At 40.1% G+C, this 26,256-nt stretch overlaps 1 protein-coding gene across 3 annotated transcripts in view; it reads right to left on the bottom strand.

Moving 5' to 3' along the window:
• Positions 1-26,256, bottom strand: part of ubap2b (ubiquitin associated protein 2b) — a 41,261-nt gene that overhangs the window by 14,669 nt on the left and 336 nt on the right. For all 3 annotated transcript variants that reach the window (XM_051652636.1, XM_051652637.1, XM_051652638.1), the window contains exons 2-16: positions 24,951-25,088; positions 22,856-22,933; positions 18,995-19,105; positions 18,160-18,304; positions 16,350-16,427; positions 10,262-10,322; positions 9,967-10,040; positions 9,468-9,520; positions 9,314-9,384; positions 3,922-4,108; positions 3,369-3,573; positions 2,875-3,110; positions 1,248-1,420; positions 495-624; positions 288-327 (exon numbers count right to left, since the gene is read on the bottom strand). In XM_051652636.1, the coding sequence (XP_051508596.1) occupies positions 288-327; positions 495-624; positions 1,248-1,420; positions 2,875-3,110; positions 3,369-3,573; positions 3,922-4,108; positions 9,314-9,384; positions 9,468-9,520; positions 9,967-10,040; positions 10,262-10,322; positions 16,350-16,427; positions 18,160-18,304; positions 18,995-19,105; positions 22,856-22,933; positions 24,951-25,088 (1,780 nt within the window). The remainder of the gene's footprint in view (positions 1-287; positions 328-494; positions 625-1,247; positions 1,421-2,874; positions 3,111-3,368; positions 3,574-3,921; positions 4,109-9,313; positions 9,385-9,467; positions 9,521-9,966; positions 10,041-10,261; positions 10,323-16,349; positions 16,428-18,159; positions 18,305-18,994; positions 19,106-22,855; positions 22,934-24,950; positions 25,089-26,256) is intronic.

The raw sequence follows: 26,256 nt of genomic DNA, 5'->3' as shown, positions 1-26,256 counted from the left end.
TATCGACACAGCCCTATCATCAACGCTCTTCGACTTTCTTAATTCTCCTAGGTTAAGAATTTCAGGGATGTGCAGAAACAAGAGAAATATCACCAAACGAACACATTAGCAGAACAAAAGTATATTTTATCATAATTTTTAGGCAAACTAACAAAAGCCTGTTCGCACAGTAAATATAGCCAAAGTTAGTGTTTGGGGTTAGGGCCTTGTCTCTACCTGCCAGGCACAAATCAGGATGCCTTACTGAAATGGGCAACAGACACAAGCATAACACAGATCTTACATACCTTCCTGTGTGCTAGATGTCCTAATTTCACTGAATCCATTCTGTGGGTAAACAGAGGTAAATTGATTCAGCTGTCAGACATACTAACATCTCATTTATTAAAAGCAATTATACTAGAGAAAAGTTTTGGTAAGGAAGATTCATATCGAGTATTCTTTTTAAAAATTAAAACATATTTAAAAAGAGATGAATGGGTAGTTGGTCATACGCTGAGAGGGGTGGTGGCCGATGACTCCACTTCGGTGGCAGAAGAGGGAGCCATGGCAGGAGTGCTGGATAAACCCAATGAGGGGTAACTGGACTCCATCACCGCTGGAGGCAAACCACCTAGAGAATCACTAAAATGATGAGATGATACACACAGGAAGAAACTCTGATTAGAAATGCATTAAGACAATCGTTTAATGGTCTCAGATCAATACCTGATTGGACAGCAGTCACAAATAAATCAATTTACAACAAAATGTACCATGAATGAGGGAACTGTAAAAAGCAAAGGATCACTTTTTGTTTATAAAAACACATGTTATTTCAAACCTATTTGACTTTCATCTGTGGAACACATTAGAATTTTTTTTTGCACAACGTCTAAGCTGCTTTTGCATACAATGAAAGTCAGTTGTGACCACGTCTGTCTATCAAGATTTTCAGTGCATAACAGTTCCACACTAAGCTATTGTATGGCTTCAGAACACTTGGAATACAGAGTACAAGGCATATAGTTGACTTTTATGGTACTTTTTTGCCCATTCACTTTCACTGAACAGAAAAGAGCAGCTCAGACATTCTGCTTAACGTCTTTTGTGTTTCACAGAAGAAAGTCAGTCGAAAAGGTTTAGAATGACATGAGGTTGAGTAAATAATAACAGATTTTGGGATATACTATTCCTTAAGTATCAGCAATTTAACTGAACAGATCAAACATGCTTAGAACAGGAGAGATATAGGTGGACAGATAAACCTGATGGTAGGGTTGCTCTGGGTTTTAGCAGCAACCACAGGTTCCTGACAACTAGTTTCTGATTGGTTGAGATTCTCCACAGTGGCCTCAGATCCAAAATCCAGTGCACCGAACTGCACATTCAGCCCAGAAACATCAGTAGAGCCTGGCATCTCTACTGCTGAAGATGGGATCTGGCAATCAAAACACATAATGGCTTGTTCATTAACCCTTTAAGCTCTGAAGGCATTTTTAAAGATTTCCTGTTTCAGTGGCATTAAGTTGTAAGCCCAAAATTAAAGGCTTACAACTTTCAGCCAAAGAAACTGCTGAAAAATCACAATAAAACTTGAGCCAAAAATGAACTTTTTTTATATTTTTCTGATTTGACATTATATATCTCTGGGTGGAAATAAGGTAGCTCTGAAAAACTGCTTTTGCTTTGTTCCCAGTCATGTCAACTATAATGGAGTAAAATTTTGTGTTGATACATAAAAAGCAATCACAAGAAAACAAAAATTTCTCCTGGGGTCCAAAAATGTTTCCAAGTTCCAAAAGCCTCTCTAAACATAATACATAATAATTGTGCATAAGAAGTAATCACACATGAAAATACAACAATCACTATGGGTATGCTCTCTCTCTCCAAAGCATGCAGGCATGAGTAACGTGATCTCATTCAGTTCTATTCTGTGTCATTTCAGTCATCGAGTCGGTCATGTTCTTGGTGCCGCCATCTGGTGGCCATATGTAATTCGAGTGAACGATCCTCACTGCCCATATTTGGATAGCTTCCACCTCTGGTTGCAGCAGTCTGAATCCTACTACAATTGGTTTAGCTTTGCATGATGCTGGACAATGTACTACATCATTTCCAATGAAGTCATTTGATCCAGGAAAGTGAACGTATTTTTAACCAGATAGCACATTATGCTGTGTGCACATTGTGCTTCTTGTGGATTATCTAATGATCTATGCATCCGATTACATTGTGTGTGGGCTGGTTTTAACGGGAAACACCTCCTCTAAGAAATACAATGTGATATTGTATGTTCTGTTCATTTTTTGATAAGTAACACCTGTTTATATGTAACATGTATGTCAAAGACATACTTAGCTACTACTCACTATATTTTCGTCTGAGTAAAACAAATAGACTGGTTGTATTCTACTCTTTGAGAGCTTTCCAACGACATATGATACATGGCTATTGGATTAGTTTAAATTTTTTACCGATAACAATAATATTTGCAGTACAAAATTATTAATAAATGTTCAAAATGGAACACTTCTGATTTGTCTGCAAATTTCAAAGCACTTGTTCAATTTTAGTAATAATGCCTACATGCATTGTAAAGTACTAAGCTTTAAAACGATACCTATTTTGTGTTCATCAAAATATTTTGTTATATTTTGATAATGTTTTTCTCGGTGGGCCGATCCGAACTTTAAGGGTTAACACAGAAATTAGAAAGTCAATTTGAATAAAGCACATTTTCTTTGACAGTGGGATTTGGCAACCATATAACAATTTAACGGTACCATAAAACTCCCAAAATGGGCATTTGCACACAATTTGTAAATTAAGGTTTACTTCTTTGGGTGTTTCTCATTGCCAGTCCAATGAAAGGACAAGTACTTTCATTACCTTGGAGGGAGGGGGCGCTCTCCGTCTCTGTGGCCTGATGTTTTTGGCCTGTGGGGGCTCTGTTGTGGTGCTGACAGGCTCAGAGAGGGGGTTCAGGGATGTAGAGGGCCCATCATATGGGGGGAGTGGGGCGGAGTCTCGGGCCTGAGCCAGCAGGTCCGACTGGAGTGCTGAATTCTGATGCTGGGTCAGTTGACTAAGGATGGGGGATGGGTCGGGTAAGGACTTCAGGTCCACTGTAAAGAGAAAAGAGAGTGAAATAAAAGTGTGTTTTATAACACAGGGAATTAAAAACTTTGATGCCAAGAAAACCCAAAATATTAAGATTCTCTTGTGAGGGACCCCCTTTCTGAAATATAATGGCAACTATGTTTTCATGTATATAGACCGATAACACAGTGTGAGCCAAAATAAATTAAAATATGATATGGAAAAAATTTACTTTGCAGCCCCTCGGGGCCATATATATTGACCACAGTGTGTGTAATACTCACTGTGAACTGTTGTAACAGGCATCTCCTTGGGTTCACTCAGAGTCATAGGTACAGTCGCATGTGGAACTGAAGCAGTGGGTTCTGCAGATTCATTGCCATTGCTTAGGGTCCCTGCCATTTGATTGGACAGAGGGGTGAGTCGGGGCATGCTGACTGGTTCTGCTTTCTGTACATCAATTTGGTGAAGTCTGGATCCCAGCATGGACTAGAGGCAGAAGATGACATTAATTGAAATCACTTATTTTGATGATTTGATTCATGCAACTTAAACATGACCCAAAAGACCCATCAGTATCCATGCATCCCTAATTTTTAGTTAGTTTGCTTGCCTGGTGGCTAATGCATATCTTTGCATCAAATAAAAGGTTTTCCTATGTAAAAAAAAAAAAAAAAAAACTCCTGAAACTGGAGAAACTTGTATAATCTTCATTGATTAGCAACATTGGCTCACTGAATAGCCACGTCTCCAGAAAAATTCTGCCAAACTGTGATGCTTAACAGAGCTACAAGCCAGTATGTGTATGTATGTGTTTGTGCGTCTGTTAGACCTCACCATTGTGGCGTGCGCATAAGTGCCAGCGGCAGCAGAGGCATAGCTGTGTGTGTGTGCTTGGGTGGAGTGTTGCTGGGAGTTGGTGAACACCAGGCTCTGGGTGAGAGTATCAGGGTATGACGGCTCTAAACCGGCCAGCTCGGAGTCGCCCTCTGCCACTTTAGGCATCAATGAGCTGAGATCAACCCTGAGGAGCACAGAGAAAAAGAGAATTGAAATTTGATATGACAATTAGGGTTAGTACCTGCATTAGGCGCAGTGCTATGGCTGTCCACTACGTCTTTTCCAATTTTCGTGAGAGCGCTAAATGTGCCTGGGAAACTGGGACTAGGTGAGTTTTCATGCCAGCTGTGGGAGTATGTGCGCAACAGTGGGTGTATTCACAAAAATATATGAGGTCCAATGAAACACTAGCTAACAACATCTTTTGAATGGTCCGTCTTCATTTATTAATTGCGCTTTGCGCTTGCGATTTCGCCAACCCACTTACGCCTATACTTAATGCATGCTTGCATGAAAATAGCAAACCTCCTTGGCCATGCCCACTGATTTTGGATGTATGACATATCACATAGCGCTGCGCTTAAGACGTAACGGTCTTAAAATAAAGGCCATAATGTCAAATTTCTTGACAGCTATAAATTTAAAACGCGACATGAACCTACGTCATTCTACCCCTTCTGCCATTTAAACTTAGTGCTTTGTGACAGTTCAGTGAACCTGATCTGTTCAGTTTTCACCGGCTCATTAGCCCACATACTTATGAAGTCAACTTTAAAGCCATATCGACAAAGTGTGTCCTTGGGCTAAAAACATCAATAATTGCTGTTTTGGGCAGCCATGATACATCTAAGGGGTGTGTCATAAAATGTAGTCGAAAGTTTATTGGTTGCTCCCACATGTGAACTGTGATAAGTTTTACATTTAACTTAAATATGGCTCTTCATTCATCAATTTGAAAAGTGCATTAACATGCAAGTCTAAACTATAAATTAATTCCTTATTTTATTTTGTTGTCTGTTACAATGAGCTTTGACAGCTCACCACACAATGCAACAGTGACTATGTTTACATAGACACCAGAAAGCGGGTTATTGCGAGAAAGTGGCTTTCTGGTTTACATGCACTGTATAAGCGGTGTATTCTTTACTCCTGTATACATGCGGCTCGATCGGTAAACAGCTTTCTCCAGAGCAATGTAATTTACCCGCGACGCTTGTGTAAATAACAAACATGTATCTGAGAAAGACTTCACTATTTTATTCTCTGTTGCTTCACTTTATTTTCAGATATTCCAGAGTTGTTGCTGTGTTTGTTTCCTTAACTTTCTATGGTGACCTGCAGGGGAACTGCGCTTCAACAGTGGGGTTTCCCTTTACGTAAAACTCCAGGATTCCCTCAATGTACTAGCACATGTATGCCAATGTGAGGGACCGTCAATATTTTACAGTGGTGTTTATAAATGCATATAGTTTATAGTGAATGTGCTTTTCCCACTGTACTCCCAGAAATGTTTCGTTGACTTGTTGTTGGGCTTCATACTGACATTTTTTATTCGGTCTGTTCCACGCATATGCGCACTCTTCAAAAACCTGTTAGAGTGCTGCGCATGTGTTTACATGGCCACATAAGCAGCTTTCTCCGGGAGAAAGCTAGCCGTGTTAAACCACTTTCTCTTAATCCCTTAAACGGCGTAAGGAAATCGACGCTCATTTACATGACGTTTCAGAATGCCGCTTTCTGCAAAAAACCTGGAATTACCCACTTTAAATGCATGTAAACGTGGTCAGTGTGCAAAGGAAAACGAGATGAGTGTGCTTGGTGAAACACTCATGCAACCCTCTTCTGCCATTACTTCCCTTGCACTGTATATAACAGATTTGTATTTAAATTTGCACTACGTATGTGTATGTATATTTGTTCTATGCTTTTTTGACTTCACTTATAAAAGCTAGCAAACACAAAGATAGGTAAAGTTTGTCAAGACAAACTTTGATGTTGTCTTGACAAAGTCTTTGTCTGAAAGTTTTAAAAAGATAGATAAAACCAGAAAAATAGATGGATAGATTTTTATTGGAACTTAGGTTATATATATATATAAATCTATTCTAGAATAAATCTTATGGACTGATTAAAAAAAAAAAAAAAAAAAAAAAAAAGTAGTCCCTACCAGATGGGTTCGAAAGTCTCCAAAAGACCAAGATTTTTACACATCCCGTGAAGCGTCAATGTTGCTCTAGGGGGCTTGCACACTTTTTCTTCACTATGATCAAGGACTGAGTCCATCAAAAATTAAACTCTCCTCCCAATATTTGTCATGATCCTGATCTATATAAAAAAAGCCCTGATCATCAACATTAGGTGCGTAAATATTAGCCAAAATAAGACTTTAACCCCTGAATTTCTGCTAAAACAATAATGACTCTTCCTAATGTGTCTTTAATTTGTTTGAGACATTTCAATTGTAGATGCTTACTTATCAGTGTAATGACTCCCCTGCTCTTACTTGAGCCAGCACTAAAGAAAACATGTTCACCCCATATCTTCCCAAATTTTTCAGCTTCCTGTGGGGAAAGATGCATTTCCTGAAGAAACACTATATCATATTTATTACGCTTAAGAGAAATAACCTTCATTCTTTTTATGGAGTGCCCCAACCCATTCACATTCCACGTGGAGAGAGACAATCCGCTCATATTAACATCTGGCATTTTGACATGAGAAAAAATAGATTGTGTGTCAAAAACAAAATTATAAAAGACCACATTCCAACATTAGTGCAACAATCAAACCCCAAACTTCCCCTCGAACCAAACGAAAAAAGAAAAACGTGCACATTAACCCCGCGCACAACAGCGCGTCCATCCCTCTAAACTCAAACAGTCCATGTATGCCTACGAGAGCCCCCGTGACATCTTTGCCAATGGATTGCTCAAGTCTGGTGATTCTATACAAATTTTGTGAGACAGAGTTACACAACAACAGATAATCTATAAAACAAACTCCAGCCACTAGGTGGAACCAACACAAAAAGAAACAAAAAAGGCAATCAGTTCCTCGAACTGTCAAGTGAATTTTCAGGGAGTCAGTCCATTCGGCTGCAATGCAAGAACCACACAATAACTTACTAACTCCATTGACTTTATGAAGGACATTGCTTGATATGGGCATGTGAATGTTTTACGGCCATCCTTAACATCTATTTTCAATTTGGCTGGGAACATCAGAGCAAAAGCAACCTTCCGTTGATGTAAGAGTTTCTTGCTTTCCTTGAATCGATCACATTTCTCTCGTCGAATTCGTAAAGTCTGGGAACAAGAAAATGTTGTGGTTCTTTTATAAAAAAAAAAAAAAAAAAAAAAAAAAGCCATCCTCTACTCCTCGCCTCGCACAACACGAGATCTTTATCGGATGATCTCAGAAATTTGGCCAGAATTGATCAGGGCCTGTCTCCTTTAGCAGATCGCTGAGCCAGAACCCTGTAAGCACGCCCGATTTCCAGCTTATGGCCTATGTCATGTCGAGCATATTCGGAAAAAGCCCGTCCAGGAATCACCATATCCTGACCCTCTTCGGCTTCAGGAATTCCGACGATTCTGACGTTATTCCGCCGGTTACGGTTCTCCAAGTCCTCCAACTTCTCCCAGACGCACTCCAAATCCACCTTGGTAGCTAGCAGATTATAGCAGCTAGTTCCCTCTCCGATGACCCCAGATAATCGATCTGTTTCTCGACATCCCCCACTCTTGTGACCACCTCAGTGAATTTCGTCTCCATGGCAGTGATCGATCAACGTATTATAGCAAGATCTTCCAAGTCAGCAATCACCTTCATCAGCATTGCCGACATGTTCAACAATTCTCGCCAAATTTCCCTCACTTCTCCAGCCAAATCGGCTCCCTGGCTTGAGGCCTGCTGCTCAGGGGTATCAGCTTGAGCACGTAAGTGTCTTTTAATGTCTCCAGAGCCCGAGGATTTTGAATTCTTTGACATATTGTCTTCCTTGAACAGTTATGAAACAGGGTGTATCGAATTTCACCTGTTTATGACATAAGTATTAAAACTAGCAAAGTGCGCAGAGCTCGCCATTCACACGTCCGAACCTCGAATGGTGTCACGTGACTCTCCTTCTACTGACAAGCTGTCAGCTGTCAAAGAGGTCCAACTAGAACATAATTACATTGGAAAACAATTGAAAAACTGCACTGACGTATGCAAATACGTGTTCGTTGCGAACAGCTCCAACACTTAATGAAAAATCTACAACCAGAAAGACAGAAAAAAAAAAATCTATCCATGTTTTCTTCTAATAAACACTACCTTTCCAAAAATAACGAATCAATGGAGCCAGTATTTTTTTCCGTTAAGGGTTTTCTTCCCCATTTTAAATCTCAACGAAAAGCGCTCGGTTTAAAATTGGGCTCATCCGAGTAGGCTATCACTAAAAATAAATTTGGCATTTTAGAGCACATGTTAATAATGTTTTTTTTTTTGTTTTTTTTATAGAAAACGCTTTATATGAAAGTACTGTATTTCTCCTCATATTACATGAATATGTAAATATGTGTTTACTGGTGTTTTGGAATCACAATGAAGGAAACAATTATAATGCACTCAAATGCTATATTTTTGACTAAATATTTGACTGCTTTTGCTGGACACATGACAGAAGACGTGTGCAGAATGGCATTGATCTTACTTGATCTTTCCCCCGCAGTCACTTTGGTCATGTCGTGTCTGTTATCTCACACAACTCCCCAATTGTTGAACCTGTTGCGAGTCTGCACTGGATGCATCTTCAAATCACGCTGAAGGCGTCCGTTTCATGTGAAATTTGAGACACGTTCGGGTGCAGTTTGGGTGCGAGTCGCTAAAATACGGGATAAACCGTGTCCCGTCTCGCACAGTTGTTGCTGTCAGTAATTTTGATTTGTCAATAAAGAACATCTGGCTTTCAATTCGTTCATTTAGGTTTATTTATGAGTCGCAAACTCATTAGGTGACTTGTAGGCAATTCTATTCGTTTGGCTATTGATAGAGGAACTGTTGTCATTAAGTTTCTTTCATAATGTTTACCCATTACCTGTATAAAATTTTGCACCGGTGTCATCCTATGTACCGAGTACAATCGGTAACACCTTATACCATGGCAAGCCTACTCTTATGTCGAGCTTTTTAACTACACTTTGAATATTTACATAAAAGCTGTTTAGGACTAGTTGACACATGCTCTTTTTCATGTAGCGATCTGATGGGCAAGGGCAAACAAATCAAAATTCAGCAGCTTCAGTTGCTTGCAATCTTCCTTGAGGAAATTTATATAATGTATGTCAATAACAGTAGATGCTAAATCTCTGTGCTAGGAGGTGTTAAAAGCACAGGAAGCACTTACCCCTGTCCAGGCTGCATGTGGTTCTTGGAGCCAAGAGCGTAGGAGGCGGTAAACACTTTGGTCTCAGAAAGCTGTTAAAGGAAAAGTGAGCATTTCACATGAGCGTAGTAAATATTTTCCTTTGTTTAATCTTAAGATTCCTGAAAACACTCACATCTTCATTCCAGTCTTCTGCAGCCCAATCTTCCAGATTATCCTTCCAAGCTCCTAATAGGAGAGTAGTATTAGTAATATGCAGGGGTTCAATAGTGATTTGCAAGTTGGCATAAAGAAATGTTAGACCGAATATTAGTCTCAGTCACCATTCACTTTCATGGCATCTTTTCACCATATGAGGGAAACATTATGTCTCCCACCATCTCTTTTTTGTGTTCCACAGAATAAAACCATACAGATTTAGATAAACTTTTCCTTTAAAATCATAGTTAATTATCAACATGAATTGCTTAAATCGGATCCCTAATCAGCATTCCGAGTTTCCTTCTATTCTGTGTGAAATCAATACTACACTTGTAATCCGGCTCCATTGAGAGCTGTATTAGAGCCAAAGTGGCTATGGATATGATTAAGTGAAAAGCTTTAGAGATCGGACTTCCGCTCCCTTAAAGAAACAGTGCTGTGGCCTAGGATCCGAATCGATAAACAGCACTCACCTGCTCCTTCAGTAGTCTCATTAGCAGCCTCTCCTGCTTCAGCAGAGCCAGTGTACTCAGCAGGGTTAAATGTTCTACAAGAAAAATGGAAGCAAACCACCCCATGTGAAAAGGCTTTTTTGTGCATTTTATAGTCTAATGAGTGTGATAAAATGGACTGCAGGAAACAGCTCCTAGATTGCATGGAGAAGCTTAGAGTTTACAGGCACTGATTTATCATTACCAAAGCCATGTCTGGAATGTGTAAAGATATTCCTCACTGAAAGTGAGGCTGGGAAGGGAAGACTGAACACACCCTATTCCCTGAAAGAATCTGCTTATTCCAGCTCCTCTCCCTCTCCCTCGGCCTCCTGCTCCTAAAACACCACAAATGCACAAATACACAAAAGTCTTTTTTTTTTTTTTTTGTATAGTGCTTTTCACAACACACATTGTATTAAAGCAACTTTACAGAATATCATACTGTAATTGAAATGTTTAAAATGATGTTTGTGCTAAAGAAGAATCAGAATGAGCTTTAATGCCAAGTGTGCTCACGTACACAAGGAATTTCTTTTGGTGATAGGAGAAACAAGCAAGTGCACACAGAACATTACAGTAAGACAAAGAATATAAACAAGGTAAGAGTATAAATAGACATACAAAAAAATAGGACATAACATAGAATGGCTTATGTACATGTGCAAGTGGTAATATATGTGCAAAGTAGGGGTATGTACAGTTATTGAGTTAAACAGGAGTGAATTTACATCTGTACATTACATATTTATACATTATTGCACCATGGGAAGTCCTGAAGGCAGTTTAATTGTTCATGTGGTAAATGGCCTGAGGGTAAAAACTGTTCTTTTGCCTGGTTGTCCTGGCGCTTAGTGCTGTAGCGTCGGCCAGAGGGCAACAGTTCAAAAAGGGAGTGGGCAGGGTGTGTGGGGTCCCGAGTGATTCTACCTGCATGTTTCCTCACTCTGGAGATTCTTGGAGGGTGAGCAGGGGGGCACCAATAATCCTCTCAGCAGTCCTGAATGTCCGTTGTAGTTTTCTTCTGTCTGATTTGGTGGCTGAACCAAACCAGACAGTTACAGATGTACACAGGACAGACTCAATGACGGCTGAGTAGAACGGAGTCAGCAGCTCCAGTGGCAGGTTGAACTTCCTCAACTGGCAAAGGAAGTGCAACCTCTGCAGAGCCTTCTTCACAATGGAGTCTATGTGGGTGTCCCACTTCAGGTCCTGAGAGATGGTAGAGCCCAGGAACCTGAATGACTCCATTGCTGCCACAGTGCTGTTCAGGATGGTGGTGGTGGTGGTGGGGGGGGGGGGGGGGGGGGACTATCATCTCCACTGTTTTGAGTGTGTTCAGCTCAAGGTTGTTGTGACCGCACTAGACAGCCAGCTGTTCAACCTCCCGTCTGTATGCAGACTCGTCACCTTCGCGGATAAGGCCAATGACCGTGGTGTTGTCTGCAAACTTCAGGAGCTTGGCAGAGGGGTTGTTTGCAGAGCAGTCATTTGTGTACAAGGAGAAGAGCAGTGGAGAGAGAACGCATCCCTGAGGAGCACCAGTGCTAATAGTGAGGGTCCCGTATGGGAGTTTCCCCAGTCTCACTAGCTCCTGCCTATCTGTCAAAAAGCTGTTGATCCACCGACAGATTGTAGTTGGCACGGAGAGCTGAGTCAGTTTGGTTGAGAGAAGATCAGGCTTGATGGTATTGAAGGCTGAACTGAAATCCACAAATAGGATCCTTGCATAAGTCCCAGGTCTGTCGAGGTGTGGCAGGATATAATGCAGTCCCATGCTGACAGTATCATCTACAGACCTGTTTGCTCGGTAAGCATCTCTCAAGCATTTAGAATTAATTAGCCATTTAGTTTTTGCTAATATATCTTTAAGACTAGTAAATGATCTCTGTTACAACTGGTTAATCTCTTGACGTGAAATTAATAACAATGTCCCAAGTTGATGAAAACAGAATAGGAATAGATATGTAAATGTGGGCAGTTATAAAGTACTGATAACTCTGACATTATAACCAAGACGTATTCTGGCTACAGTATGGCTCTGTTCCAAAACTTCGTGAGCTGCCTTGCGGTCTCCTGCCTATATAGGCAGCTGTCTTCTATGGCAGCATCCTTACTGAAATGATGCCTCATAAGAGAGCGATTTGGAACACTATCCATAGACGGTAGCTCCATGCGTCATTCAAATAGTGCTCGTCGCATGCAGGCAGCGCACGCGAGACTCAGCTCACAACTGATTTCAATAGAGGTGACGCGAGAGGAACAATGCGATACTCTGAGCATAAATACACACATATTTTGGGTCAAATAGTCAGTTTTTTTATGACATTAAACAATTTTTTTTATCGATACTTTTCAGTACTGAATGTATTGGAAGTATATTTATAATCCGCTTCGTCTGCCATCTTGGATTTATTTTTCCATCAAGCTCATCACGGTACGTTCTGGGATCGCCCACCCGGAGAAGGATGCATACAATGTTACCTTAAAATATGTCCAAAACTAGGTATCTTCCGAGACAGCATAATTAAGATACCTACATTTTGGAACAGCCTACGTCTTAAAATGCTGCCTCTGGAGGACGCTCACTAGGTTTTGGAACAGACCCTATGTCTACATAGTACCCTGAACTAATTTCATAAGTCCCCTTTAAAAGCTCAGACACCATATTCCCCTCTCGAGTTTCAGCTGCTTTAACAAACACATCCGTCACATGTAGTGTCCTAAAAACGCTGCTTGTAGACTGTTACACAAATAGTAACATGAACAGGCCCCATCCTGCCCATTATAGATTCCAGCTCACAGACTGACATCAGCCACACTTCTCTCATACATACTGTAAACTAGGGCTGGCCAGTATGACAGCATATACTATGCATCAGTACAAATGTGTCAGCTGTTAAAAGATTCTGATATACTGATTTATACTACAGCATATCTGCTCTGTGGCATAATTTGTAAAAGGCCAACACCAAGCAGACAACTGTAGCCTACATTGCAAACTGTGTCGCAGACAGGCACTTCCAGTGTAGACAGTCACTGATTATGAGATTTAGCTTTGACGCACTGTGATGTGCTGCTCATCTCCAGTGTAAACAACACAATGTAACTGAAGGTTGTTTATGGTTGCCGAGCAACATAACTCACCATTATATAAAATGAATCGGTTACACTTTATTTTACAGTGTCCTTGTTAGTGTAATTACACTCATAAGTACTGAGTATTATTAATTAACAACATGTACTTACTATAGGTTTATGTTTAGGTTTAGTTGCTTGTAATTATGCATAATTTACTGTTATTACTATAGTCATTACATGTAATATGTATAACACAAGGACACTGTAAAATAAAGTGTTACCAATTAATCTTGTGAGATCACAAGTGTGCATATATCGGCTATTTTACAACGGCTTCTAATGTGGCTTAAACAATCATATTTTTAATGTTTTACTATTTTGTGTCTATTGATTTTAAAGGGGTCATGAAGTGCTATTTTTTATAACTTCATTATCTTCCCTGAGGTACAATGATAATGTTATAAACTTTTTTTTTTGCACCAAAACAGTCACAATTTAGTAATATTATTTTCCACCCTGTTTTTGGCCCTCTGTCTGAAATGCTCTGTTTTGGCCCAAGCACCTCTTTAAAACTTCAATGTAAATGCCAACTGTTCTGATTGGCTAACATCATGTAGCCCCTCAAATTCAGCAAACTCAGAGGAGAATGAACCTCGACATTATAAAATAAAATTGCAGTGTTTACACATAACGTACATCCAACACATTGCATCTGAATATATTAAACTGTTCATCTCAAGCACAACTGTTAATACTCAGCACCATAAAATATCAAACGGTCATAACATTTGAAATTGAGTTATAAAAGTTCCAAATATGATTAAGGATTTTATGCATTAATTGGTCATAATGTGATCTCATCTTCATCAAAGTCACAAGTACAGACAACCACAATGTGCTTAAGCTAACAACACACCAAGCGTTTCTGGCAGCTGCAGATTAGACCTGCACAATGTTCAGAAGGAATTTTGGACCATTCTCTTTCAGAACTGCTTCAGCTCAGCCATATTCTTAAGAAGTCTGGTGTGAACGGCTCTCTTGAGGTCATTCCACAGCATCTCTATTGGGTTAAGGTCTGGGCTCTGGCTGGGCCTCTCCAAAAGATGGATTCTCTTTTTTTTGAAGCCTTTCTCTAGTGGATTTACTTCTATGTTTAGGATCAATGTCCTGCTTCATCACCCAACTTCTACTGAGTTTCAGCTGGCGCACAGCCACCCGGATATTATCCTGTAGGATATCTTGATAAACTTGGGAAATCATGTCCCCCTCGATGATGGCAAGTGGTCCAGGCCCTGAAGCAGCAAAGCATCCCCAAATCATGATGCTCCCTCCACTGTACTTCACTGCTGGGATGATGCTTTCAATTTGGCATGTGGTGTCCTTTTTACACCATAAGTAGTGCTGCTTGTTCATCCCAAACAATTCAACCTTAGTTTCATCAGTCCACAAAACATTTTCCAAGTAGAGTTGTGGAGTGTCAAGGTGGTCTTTGGCAAACTTCAGGCATGCAGCAATGATTTTGTTGGAAAGCAGCGGCTTCCTTTGTGGTGTCCTGCTATGGACACCATGCCTGTTTAATGTTTTCCGTATAGTAGACTCATAAACAAAGATGCTAACCAGTTTAAATGATTCCTTCAAATCTTTAGCTGTCACTCTAGGGTTATTTTTTTACCTCATTGAGCATTCTGCGGTGAACCCTTAGAGGCATCTTGGCATCTCCATTTATAGACAATCTGTCTAACTGTGAACAGATGAATATTTAAGCTCTTCAAGATAACTTTGTAACCCTTTCCAGCTTTATGCAAAGCAACAATTCTTGATTGTAGGTCTTCTGAGATCTGTTTTTTTATAAGTCAAAGTAGCTCTAACCCACATCCCCAAACTCATTTCATTAATTGGATGGCAGGTTTGCCAATTCCTGACTCTAATTAGCTTTTGTTGATGTCATTAACCTAGGGGTTCACATACTTTTTCCAACCTACACTGAATGTTTGAATGATGTATTCAATATGTACAAGAACAATACAATAATTTGTGTTAAAACATTGTTTGTTCATTATTGAAACTTAAATGAAGATCAAACCATATTTTAAGAAAAATGCATTAGGGGTGTCAAAATTAATGCATGCGAGTAATTCAAGTTTAACGCATTAATTTCTTAATGGCGATTAACACATTTACCGTTAATACAGCTTAAACACTGGTGTGAAGGGCAGAACCTTTGTAATGTGTCCGCCCAGAGTCATTACACTGACGCACACTTCAAAACACACATGCCAGAACCCTTCTACCAGTCGGAGCCTACAAACACAGCATAACGCAGCGGTCCCATAGGCATTCTAGTTGACCGTTACGCTCACCTGTGATTCAGTCGCGGAGGTTGTGATCTCTTTAAATAAAAGAATCTCTGACAGTGCTTCCCTGTCAGTGATAAAATGGAGAAAAGAGCTCTTAACACTATTTGATTTACAAAACAGGCCCAGATGGGACTTGTGTTAGAAATCAAGTATTTTTCAGCTTATGTAAGGCGCATGGTAAGTTCAAAGGGGCGCTCAACGCTGGAATTGACGCTCTGATGCTAATCATGTACACAGCTTCACGATTGCTGTAGGAAAGCAGGTAACCACAGTCTACCGGCAGATTAATATTGTGGAGGATGAGAGTTTAAGAGATTTAATGCCCACTGCAATAAAAATGCAACCTATGAGGGGACTAGTTCTTTCAATCAGTCAAACTCCCACTTAGGCTCTGGGAAATGTTTAATGTTACTTGAATTGGTGCTATTTTAGTGCATTTCTATCTTTATATTGCGGAAGGCTTTGTTTGGAAAATGTACAAACCATTATATTGCTAAATATTGTTTTTTCTTTCCTAAGCTGGAAATAAATTGACAAGTATAGTGTCACATTTCAGCACTTTCAAAATTTGCGACTAATCGCAATTTAGTACCAAAAATTATGCGATTAATCAGGATTAAAAAATGTAATGACAGCACTAAAATTTATACATAAATGAAGGTAATTCCAAAGGGTTCACATACTTTTTCTTGCCACTGTATATTAAATATTATTATACATACAATTGACCTGCTACTGCAATCATAGTGCTCTTAAGAAGTACTTTTTTAGATTTAACATACAAAAGTTGTTTTCCATGACATCACGCTACATTAATAAACATTTACTGGTACGGTCTGGCGACAAAACTCATATCTGGGGTAGCAAAGTCTGTGAGAGTCCAGTAAGTGAGTAAGAATGACTTTGAGTGTGTATTCATGCACAGACCTCTCCCTCTTCCTCTGCGCCCACGGTCTCCTCCTCTCTCTGCTGAAACTGAATCAAACCCGTTCTCTTCTGACCGCCCTGAAAGCAGATGCAGAGAGCAGTGCATGCTTATGATACACCTATTCTCAACATTATGCAAATGACAAAATATTCCCCAAAATATTAAGCATAAAGTATATTAATCCTATTTTTACATTTTAATTTTTTGCATTGTGACATTTTCATGACAGTTAAGCACATTTTCTATTTTTCTCCGATCGGTATTGGCCGATATTCACGTCCTATGACTCGATTGGTGATCGGTAATTTGGCCGATCGTATAAACTGATTGCTCATGTCACAAAAGACGCACGGCTCCGTTAAGACTTTAGAGTCACTGTCATGGCATCACGGAGTGTGGGGAATATTGGCATAGTGTTGTAAGACAACAAACTTAAATTCAGCAGTTAAGAATGATGCAGTGGGAGAGGTATAGCGAATATGAAAAGCTTGTGTAATGTACTGTTAATGTATAAGGCAAGGCAAAGGGAAAACAGTGCAAGCTGTGAAGCGGTCCTTATTTTCCTTCATGGCAGCAGCTTCTCAGTCTCCGACGGGCATAGGCATCTCAGTAATAATGCGAGTTACAAGATGTAGTGTAATTTATTAAATATCTCCAATTTAAACAGCATTAACAATAATAGCACCCATTGAGTTCAGAAACATGTGCCCTTTCAACGCTTTCCTTTCATCTCTTGCCCTCATGAGAGAGCGCGTGTTCCCCTGTTTAAAATTCAAGCAGCAATAAGTGAAAACTATTAATACAATCATCCAACTAAATGAAAAGGCAGGGAAACAAATTATAAATATAATTATTTATCCCATATTAAGATACCATAATATAATGTATTAAATATAATGCAAAAATAAATTAAGGAATAATAATATTTATATGAAATAATGACAATGAATAACAAAAAAATGTCACATTCAGTTTTATTGCACCTATGGGTTATCAGTTTGTCTTCAGCTTAAAACTAAGCTTCATTTTTATAGAGCTGTCTATCTTAATATAGAGAATATTTTGTTAGTCCATACTTGTTTTTTTAATAAGCCTTTTAAACTTTTTTGTCAGCAAAAACTAGGCAAAGTGATATTACTGGGAAGAGGAAAATTCAATTAATAGTGACAGTGGGGGCCTGGGTAGCTCAGCGAGTAAAGACGCTGACTACCACCCCTGGAGTCGCGAGTTCGAATCCTGAGTGAGCTGAGTGACTCTAGCCAGGTCTCCTAAGCAACCAAATTGGCCGGTTGCAAGGGAAGGTAGAGTCACATGGGGTAACCTCCTCGTGGTCACGATTAGTGGTTCTCGCTCTCAATGGGGTGCATGGTAAGTTGTGCGTGGATCACGGAGAGTAGTACGAGCCTTCACGTGCTCCGAGTCTCCGCGGTGTCATGCACAACGAGCCACGTGATAAAATGCACGGATTGACTGTCTTAGGGATTGACCAATCCCTAACTGTAATGCATGAAGAAATTATATTCAAATCAAGTTTTTATACATCAGTATTATTTTGCTGTAATGCTATTTTAATAAAATTTAATTTAAAAAATCTGTGTTTGAAAAAGATGATTTTCATTGCTATATTGCAGTAGTGAGAATTTGGGGGAAATTTTGCTTAATTGTCATGAAAATAAATGTCTCAATGCAAAATTATTTATTTATTTTTATTTCAGGGTGAAATATACCCCTGATATGAATTTCATGAGATTCCCACATCCTCATGCACAAGGAAGGACACGCAGAGCTAAACACAACAGGCAGACAAACCTTCTTGGTAGCGGCTGGCCCCTCTTCCGCGTCTGTTTGGACCCCCGCGGCCCCTGCCTTCCCTTTCTCCTCTCTTCTCTCTGTTCTCTGCTGATGTCCCTTCTTTTCCAACACTTTTCTTTTTGCCAACCGTTTCCCATGAATCCTATGCAAACAAAGTAGCAAAGAAGGGACCATAATGTGAATATTTGAAAACACAGTCAATGGAACTATTAAACTCAAAACAGCTTGTCAAAGACCTCCTGCAGCTTGAGAACTTGTATGGCAGGCTGGTTAAGTCAGGAGCACTACTTAAAGGGATGACTTTCCTTCTTCTACAGAACACAAATGAACATTTTTAGAAGAATATTTCAGCTCTGTAGGTCCATACAATGCAAGTGAATGTGACCAATTCTTTTAAGCTCCAAAAAACACAAAGGCAGCATAAAAGTAATCCATGTGACTCCATGTGAGTATTTTAATCCATATCTTTAGAAGTGATCCAATCGATTTTATGTGAGAACAGACCAAATCTAACTTTTTTTATGGATTAATTTTATGCTGCCTTAATGTGCTTATTGGAGCTTCAAAGTTTTGCCACCAATCTCTTCCATTGTGAGGATCTACAGAGCTGAAATATTCTTCTAAAAATCTTTAGAAAAGTCATACACATCTGGGATGGCATGAGGGCAAGTAGATGAGAAAATGTTCATTTTGGGGTGAACTATTCCTTTAATTACATGAATAACAATTTGAACTCAGTCTTATTTCCTGGTATAATTAATACAGTTACAAGAGAGATGATGTGACTAAATCAGAAACAAGTAAAACAGGATAAACTGCAGCATGTGTGCACCTTGTTAGTGACCTCCTCCAGCAGGAAGTTGATAGCCCTGTTGACATCTCCATTGCAGTCGTGGAGGGCCACCATACATTCGTCCTGATTTTTGCCTGTAACTTCCATGAGCTGCCACACAAACACAATTAAATGCAAACAAATTCTTTACAACATCAAAAGGCTTTGTTTACACACTTATGACAACATAAGCATCAGTAAAAATCAGGTTTCAGGCTTATTTATATTTGTTCTGTTCAGACTACAAAACAACTAAACAGATTTCAGTCAGATACACTGCAAGTCTGCCTAATGAGTGGCACTCTGTCTCACAGCTAATACAATTTCAGGGGCTCCATGGTTTTGTCTTTTCCCAATTATTGTCGATCATCGAATGTGAATGACTAGCAGTGGTAATCAACATTACACCATAAATGCTGTCGCTTGAAATTAACTTGTATGAAACCGGTTCATTCCTTCAGGCAAAATTTGTAGCAGTGAACAGGCCAAACATATACAGTTGAAGTCAGAAGTTTACCTACACCTTAGCCAAATACATTTAAACTCAGTTTTCACAATTCCTGACGTTTGTTCATAAAAACTTTCCCTGTCTTAGGTCAGTTAGGATCACCACTTTATTTTAAGAATGTGAAATGTCAGAATAATACTAGAGAGAATGATTTATTTCAGCTTTTCTTTCTTTCATCAAATTCCCAGTGGGTCAGAAGTTTACATACACTTTGTTAGTATTTGGTAGCATCGCCTTTAACTTGTGTCAAACTTTTTGGGTAGCTTTCCACAAGCTTCTCACAATTGTTCTCCACAGTTGCTGGAATTTTGGCCCATTCCTCCAGACAGAACTGGTGTAACTGAGTCAGGTTTGTAGGCCTCCTTGCTCACACATTTTTTCAGTTCTGCCCACAAATTTTCTATCAGACTGAGGTCAGGGCTTTGTGACGGACACACCAATACCTTGACTTTGTTGTCCTTAAGCCATTTTGCCACAACTTTGGAGGTATGCTTGGGGTCACTGTCCATTTGGAAGACCCATTTGCGACCGAGCTTTAACTTCCTGGCTGATGTCTTGAGATTTTTCTTCAATATATCCACATCATTTTCCTTCCTCATGATGCCATCTATTTTGTGAAGTGCACCAGTCCCTCCTGCAGCAAAGCACCCCCACAACATGATGCTGCCAGCCCCATGCTTCACGCCTGGGATGGTGTTCCTCGACTTGCAAGCCTCACCCTTTTCCCTCCAAACATTACGATGGTCATTATGGCCAAAAAGTTCAATTTTTGTTTCATCAGAACAGAGGAAATTTCTCCAAAAAATAAATTCTTTGTCCCAAGGTGCACTTGCAAACAGTAGTCTGGCTTTTGTATGGTGGTTTTGGAGCATTGGCTTCTTCCTTGCTGAGCAACATTTCAGGTTATGTCGATATAGGACTCATTTTACTGTGGATATAGATCCTCGTCTACCTGTTTCCTCCAGCATCATCCTTTGCTGTAGTTTTGGGATTGATTTGCACTTTTCACACCAAACTACATTCATCTCTAGGAGACAGAATGTGTCTCCTTCCTGAGCAGTATGATGGCTGCGTGGTCCCATTGTGTTTATACTTGTGTACTATTGTTTGTACAGATGAACGTGGTACCTTCAGGAATTTGGAAATTGCTCCCAAGGATGAACCAGAGTTGTGGAGGTACACAAATTTTTTTCTGAGGTCTTGGCTGATTTCTTTCGATTTTCCCATGATGTCTTGGTGGTGATGAAGAGGCACTGAGTGAAGGTAGGCCTTAAAATACATCCACAGGTACACCTCCAATTAGCCTATCAGATTTGCCTAAAGGCTTGACATAATTTTCTGAAATTTTCCAAGCTGCTTAAAGGCACAGTTAACTTATGGCACTTTTCCACTGCACGTTACGGTTCGACTCGACTCTGCTTGCTTTACTTTTCTGAGCTTGCTTTTCCACTGCAGTTTAGTGCCGCCTCAACGTGGGTGGGATTATAGGCTGATCGTCATAGTTGCACCGCCTCTACTGCCGTGAAATCATCTTAAACGCGACACAAACATTACTGCCCATAAACAATAACACGACCGCTAACTGTTAGCTACTAGCTTATTGTGCTGCATAAAGCAGTTGTTGCATGGTGATTTTACACAAGTGTAACAGTTAAATTGGCCTGGTTGTTTCAGAAGCAAGCTTTCCAGTAGCTGGTCAACTAAATAAATTGAAAATTTCAAGCAGAATATAGAGTTAACCTAACAAAACATACCATCCTCCATCGTGGACTCCAGCAATGCCGTGGCCGAGTCCAGGGCACTCCCCTCCCATTGCTCACTGGTCTATTGCTATAGATAGCGTCCATTTGGTCGAACCACTTCCACTTTCTTCTGTTTGAACCACTCAGACTGTTGTGGTACTTGATGATTCTGTAGTCACTTTTAAGTTTTTTTAACTTTTTCCTACACTGTTGGTAGGCCGTGTGCGGCCAACAGCTGAGACACTTCCTGAAAGACTTTTTCGTTTTACATCGTTTCATTTGTCGCTAACGAGAGGAACATCTGCACCTCGATTATTGACCACGCCGTGATTTTGCACACAGCCATTTCTTTTTACAATTCAAAAGTTGCGTGAACAAATGATACTGCCATCGCTGTTGCCAACTTTAAAACTAGCGGTTTGATGTCCTGTGTTACAAATCCAGTGACGCTGGTAGTGACGATTCTCTCTGACCAATCAGTGATCTGCAGGGTTTTGACGTCACATTTAGTATCAGTTCAGTTCGCTTGGAACCTCGACCGAGGTGGTACTAAAAAAAGTACCAGGTACTATCCACAGTGGAAAACCCCCAAAAGCGAACAGAATCAAGTCGAACTGTACCGTACAGTGGAAAAGCCTCATTAGTGAAAACTTCTGACCCACTGGATTGTGATAGTCAATTTAAAGTGCATCTATTATGATTTTTAAACGTGCCTAATTTTGTTTTAAAGGTCTCATACAATAGATTTACATGCATCCAATTTAAATTGCAGCATTACCTTTTTTCCCCAGTGTCAAAAACGACTCCAATGATACGTTCTAAAGGATTCATTCTAAACTCCTTTCAGAGAGCCTACTCTGCTCTGATTGGTCAGATGTCCCAGTCTGTTGTGATTGGTCTACCACTTACAGTGCGTGTCGGAAAGGAAACGCCCACTACCATTTCAAAGTTTCAGCTCCGTCTGAAAAAATTTCTGTTTTACCTTACCCATTTGAGCCCGAGTCCAATAGTGATACATCGGAAGATCAACCCGAACCACCATCGCAAGCACGACGAGAACAGGACGTTTCTCTGTTGTAAGTTTATATGTAGTTTGACAATAACGTGAGTTAGCCGGTTAGCAGAGGCAAACAGGCTGCACTGGCTGTACATGTAAACAGACCAGAGGCGGGTTTTTTGTTACCAAATTAAGTAGGTTAGTAATTCCAGACTTACTACTTGTACTAACAACTTGTTTCAGGTGTTCAGAATCGGTTCTTTCTTTTGGGTGTCAATAACTCCATATTTTGTGCACTTTGATTTTTGAAACTTTGCAGACTTTTTCACATTCACAAACAGCTATATAACACACTACATGAAAGTTAATATTTGAAAAACCATAATAGGTGCTCTTTAAAGTGAATCAATCTGTCTGTAAACAAATGTTGGAAAAATGACTTGTGTCATGCACAAAGTAGATGTCCTAAACTACTTGCCTAAACTATAGTTTGCTAATATAAAATCTGTAGAGTGGTTAAAAAATTTGTTTTAGGTTGAAGTCATTAAGTGTATGTAGACTTCTGACTTCAACTGTAACCATACCTTATATATGGAGATGTTGGCATCACTCACCTGTTGAACTTTGCCCTCAAAATCTGCATCATTTTTGTCATAAATCATCTGGGCAAGTCGGATCTGTTCAGCTGTGGCCTAGAGACAGATGACACAGTTAAACACCTGCAGACTTTAAAGGGATAGTTCATCCAAAAATGAACATTCTCTCATTTGCTCGCCATCATGACATCTCAGATGTGAATGACTTTCTTCTGCTGAACACAAATGAAGATTTCTGTAGGTCTATACAATGCAAGTGAATGGTGGCCAGAATTTTGAAAGTCCAAAAAGCACATAAAGGCAGCATAAAAGTAATCAATCTGACTCCAATGGTTAAATCCATATCTTCAGAAGCGATATGATAGTTGTGGGTGAGAAACAGATCAATATTTAAATCCTTTTTTATTATAAATCTCCACTTTCACGTTATTCTTTTAGTTTTGGTAATTTACATTCTTTGTGCATATCGCCACCTACTGGGCAGGGTGGAGAATTTATAGTAAAAAATGAAACAAATATTGACCTACTTGTCACCCACACCTATCATATCACTTCTGAAAAAATTTGGATGCTTTTCATTTCCTATATTGTGCATCCTCCGTCCTCAAGCCCATGACCCGGAAACTGAACAAAGTCCACCACCACAAAGGATGTATCAATTCTTTAAATGCACCATGAGAAGGTAAAGACAGAGGAAGCTTAATGAGGACACTTGAGCGAAGAAACACAGGAGCATCCTACGCAGAAGACTTTTTGGTCAAAGTACCTGACGCATGTGTTAATCCTCCTCCCCCTTCACATCTGACACAATAGTTTTAATTCATGTATCACCTTTGCAGTTTAAATAAACCATAATTGACACATACTTCAACAGTGCATCTTGAATTATTTAGATTTATTATGCATTAACAAAAAGTTAATAACATAACAGCAAGCACGCCAAGGTACTGCAGCCGCACAAAAACGCACTCTCTGTAGTGACGTGTGAGTGAGCAGGACATTTCTTTTTACAAATCTGTCTTGCTTTGATTCCTCCATCCTCGTTTCCTTTCCTTGGATCCTTCATTTCTTAAGAGGGTGGAGCTAGGAAGCGAGGAAAGGAAGGAGAAGAAACGAGGATGCACAATTTCAGAAATGAGAAGCACCCATTAGCTGCGTTTCCACTATCGGGCCAAATGAGGGCGTGCTAGTGTGTGTCACTTCCAGGGCTTCATCGTGCCTCCTCGGTGCCAAGGGCAAATAGCCTTTGGCCCGCCGATTACCCTTTAGCCAAACACGGCCATCTGTGGAGTGAGGCAGGTTCAATGTCATAGGCAGAGTATCGTAGAACTTCCCAGGTTATGTGTCCAGTACACAAAGGTACATGTTCAGGAAACATTAATAAAAAAAATGCAGGCAGAGTACAAATTATTTAAAACGCCCAGTGGACAAAGCAGTGCCTAAAGAAATGACTTCCCATGGCTCGTGAGCTTTCATAGACAGTGTTCTGGGACATTGTCCCGCTGTTAGTGGAGAGATCACTCGGGACACCGTGGCAGTTACAGTTGGTGAGTTGTCAACGCTAACTTATCTTGTGTTTACATGTGATATAAATTCAATATTCTAGATAACATGATACCTCAGCTTGAGCTTCCCTCTTGCTTGTGAAATGGGCGGGGTGTGTGATGTTAGCACCGCAGCGGCGTATTAAGGACGGGTTTTAGAGCAACGCTGCAGATTTATTGGCCTGATGGTGGAACGCAGATCGATTTTGGTCTTGTGGCTCGAGGTCTGAGGCTATTGGCCCCGGCTGGCCAGTTGATAACTCTGGCTCATACTGGCATGATACTGGAAAAGCGGCAACTGATTAATGACTGGAGTCTTATGGGTTACTTTTATGTTGCCTTTACGTGCTTTGGAGCTTCAAGTTCTGGTCACCATTCTCTTGCATTGTATGGACCTACAGAGCTGAGATATTCTTCTAAAAACTTTCATTTGTGTTCAGCAGAATTAAGTCATACACATATGGGATGGCATGAGGGTGAGTAAATGATGAGAGAATTATCATTTTTGGGTGAACTATCCCTTTAATGAGAACACAGTCACACGTAGAGGATCTGTAGATATCGCTCACCTGTATCTGTTTCTGTGGCTGTGAGGCGTGTGTGGTCTCTGGTTGGGCTCTGTCCCGATTGCTCCGGGCAGCATCAGTGACCACTGAAGTCATTATAAACAGTATATACAAAATAATGTATGTACAAAATAGAAAAGTCTGGGGGAGAAAAGGAAAGACAGAACCCATTACACCTTAAACTACCTGAGGAGAGAAGACATGATCAACAGAAGATTAAAGCCATTTGACAAAAGGATGGATTCTTGTTGGATAAGTGTTTCAGGCCTACTCATTCAACTTTTTTGAGTGACTGACATTTATGGAAGGTTTAGTTTACGCTGTCAAATGGCATCTAATACCAATGTATATGTGGCATCTAGTAAAGAGAGGCTGATGAGATTTATGTTTCCATCCACTTTCCAACTCATTCCTACACCCTTACTTTACACCATTTCACAGACACTGAGAAAATATTCCCAAGATGTTTGTGTAAGATGGGGTTAGTGACAGGTGCACTGGGCCTGTCGCACTGTGCTTCCAATGTAAGACTATCATCCCCCCTATCAGCCCAGCCTTTAAATATAGCCATGCCAACATAGTCTGGGACTGGTGTCCACTTACGCCACCCCTCACCCCCACCCCATCACCTGAAAAAATAAAAATTGCCAGCATTTACAGAAAACACAACAAAACCAGCCCATCAGTCTTAACTAGATCCTCTTTGTTGCTGTATAGTTGCTTACTCCCTGTTGCAGCATACAACTTATGACGACAAACTTCCAGTAGCACTTTGCGTTACTAACTATACTATCTAAATGTTTGGTTTCGTTTGTGGGGTTTAAATCGTCTGAACTGCCTTTTTGTTTTTATCTTTTCAGCTACTATTTTAAAGTACCTGGCTACTAGGAACAAAGACACTTAAGGGATGTGCCTCAAAACAAGTAAGCTTCCTGCCTAGACTGCATTCATGGCATCAACAGCGAGTTTTCGCAGGTTCGCTTCACCCAAAAATGCTGTCTATGTAGGCAGCGCAATAGGTTTTGAGATACGGCCAAGATCTCAGCTAATGGCGACTAAAACAATTAGCGCAGTAACGGACTGAAAGCCTCTAGTTAATGAGTAGAAGAGCTTCAGGGCGGAATGAAAACACTCCGATCGCTGTTGTTGGTGCATTTAGAAGCAACATCTGACTGGAGTGAACAGTTAAATGGCTAACGAGATTCACACTTTCGCAACCGGCACACAAACTCAACACGGGATTCATCAAAATCTGTGTGTACTGGTTAAAACTAGGTAAACAAAAACAATCCCTTTATTTACAGTCAGT

Source organism: Myxocyprinus asiaticus, chromosome 24 (assembly GCF_019703515.2).
Source record: "Myxocyprinus asiaticus isolate MX2 ecotype Aquarium Trade chromosome 24, UBuf_Myxa_2, whole genome shotgun sequence".
Classification (NCBI taxonomy): Eukaryota; Metazoa; Chordata; class Actinopteri; order Cypriniformes; family Catostomidae; genus Myxocyprinus; species Myxocyprinus asiaticus.
This window is presented reverse-complemented; position numbering and strand designations above follow the sequence as displayed.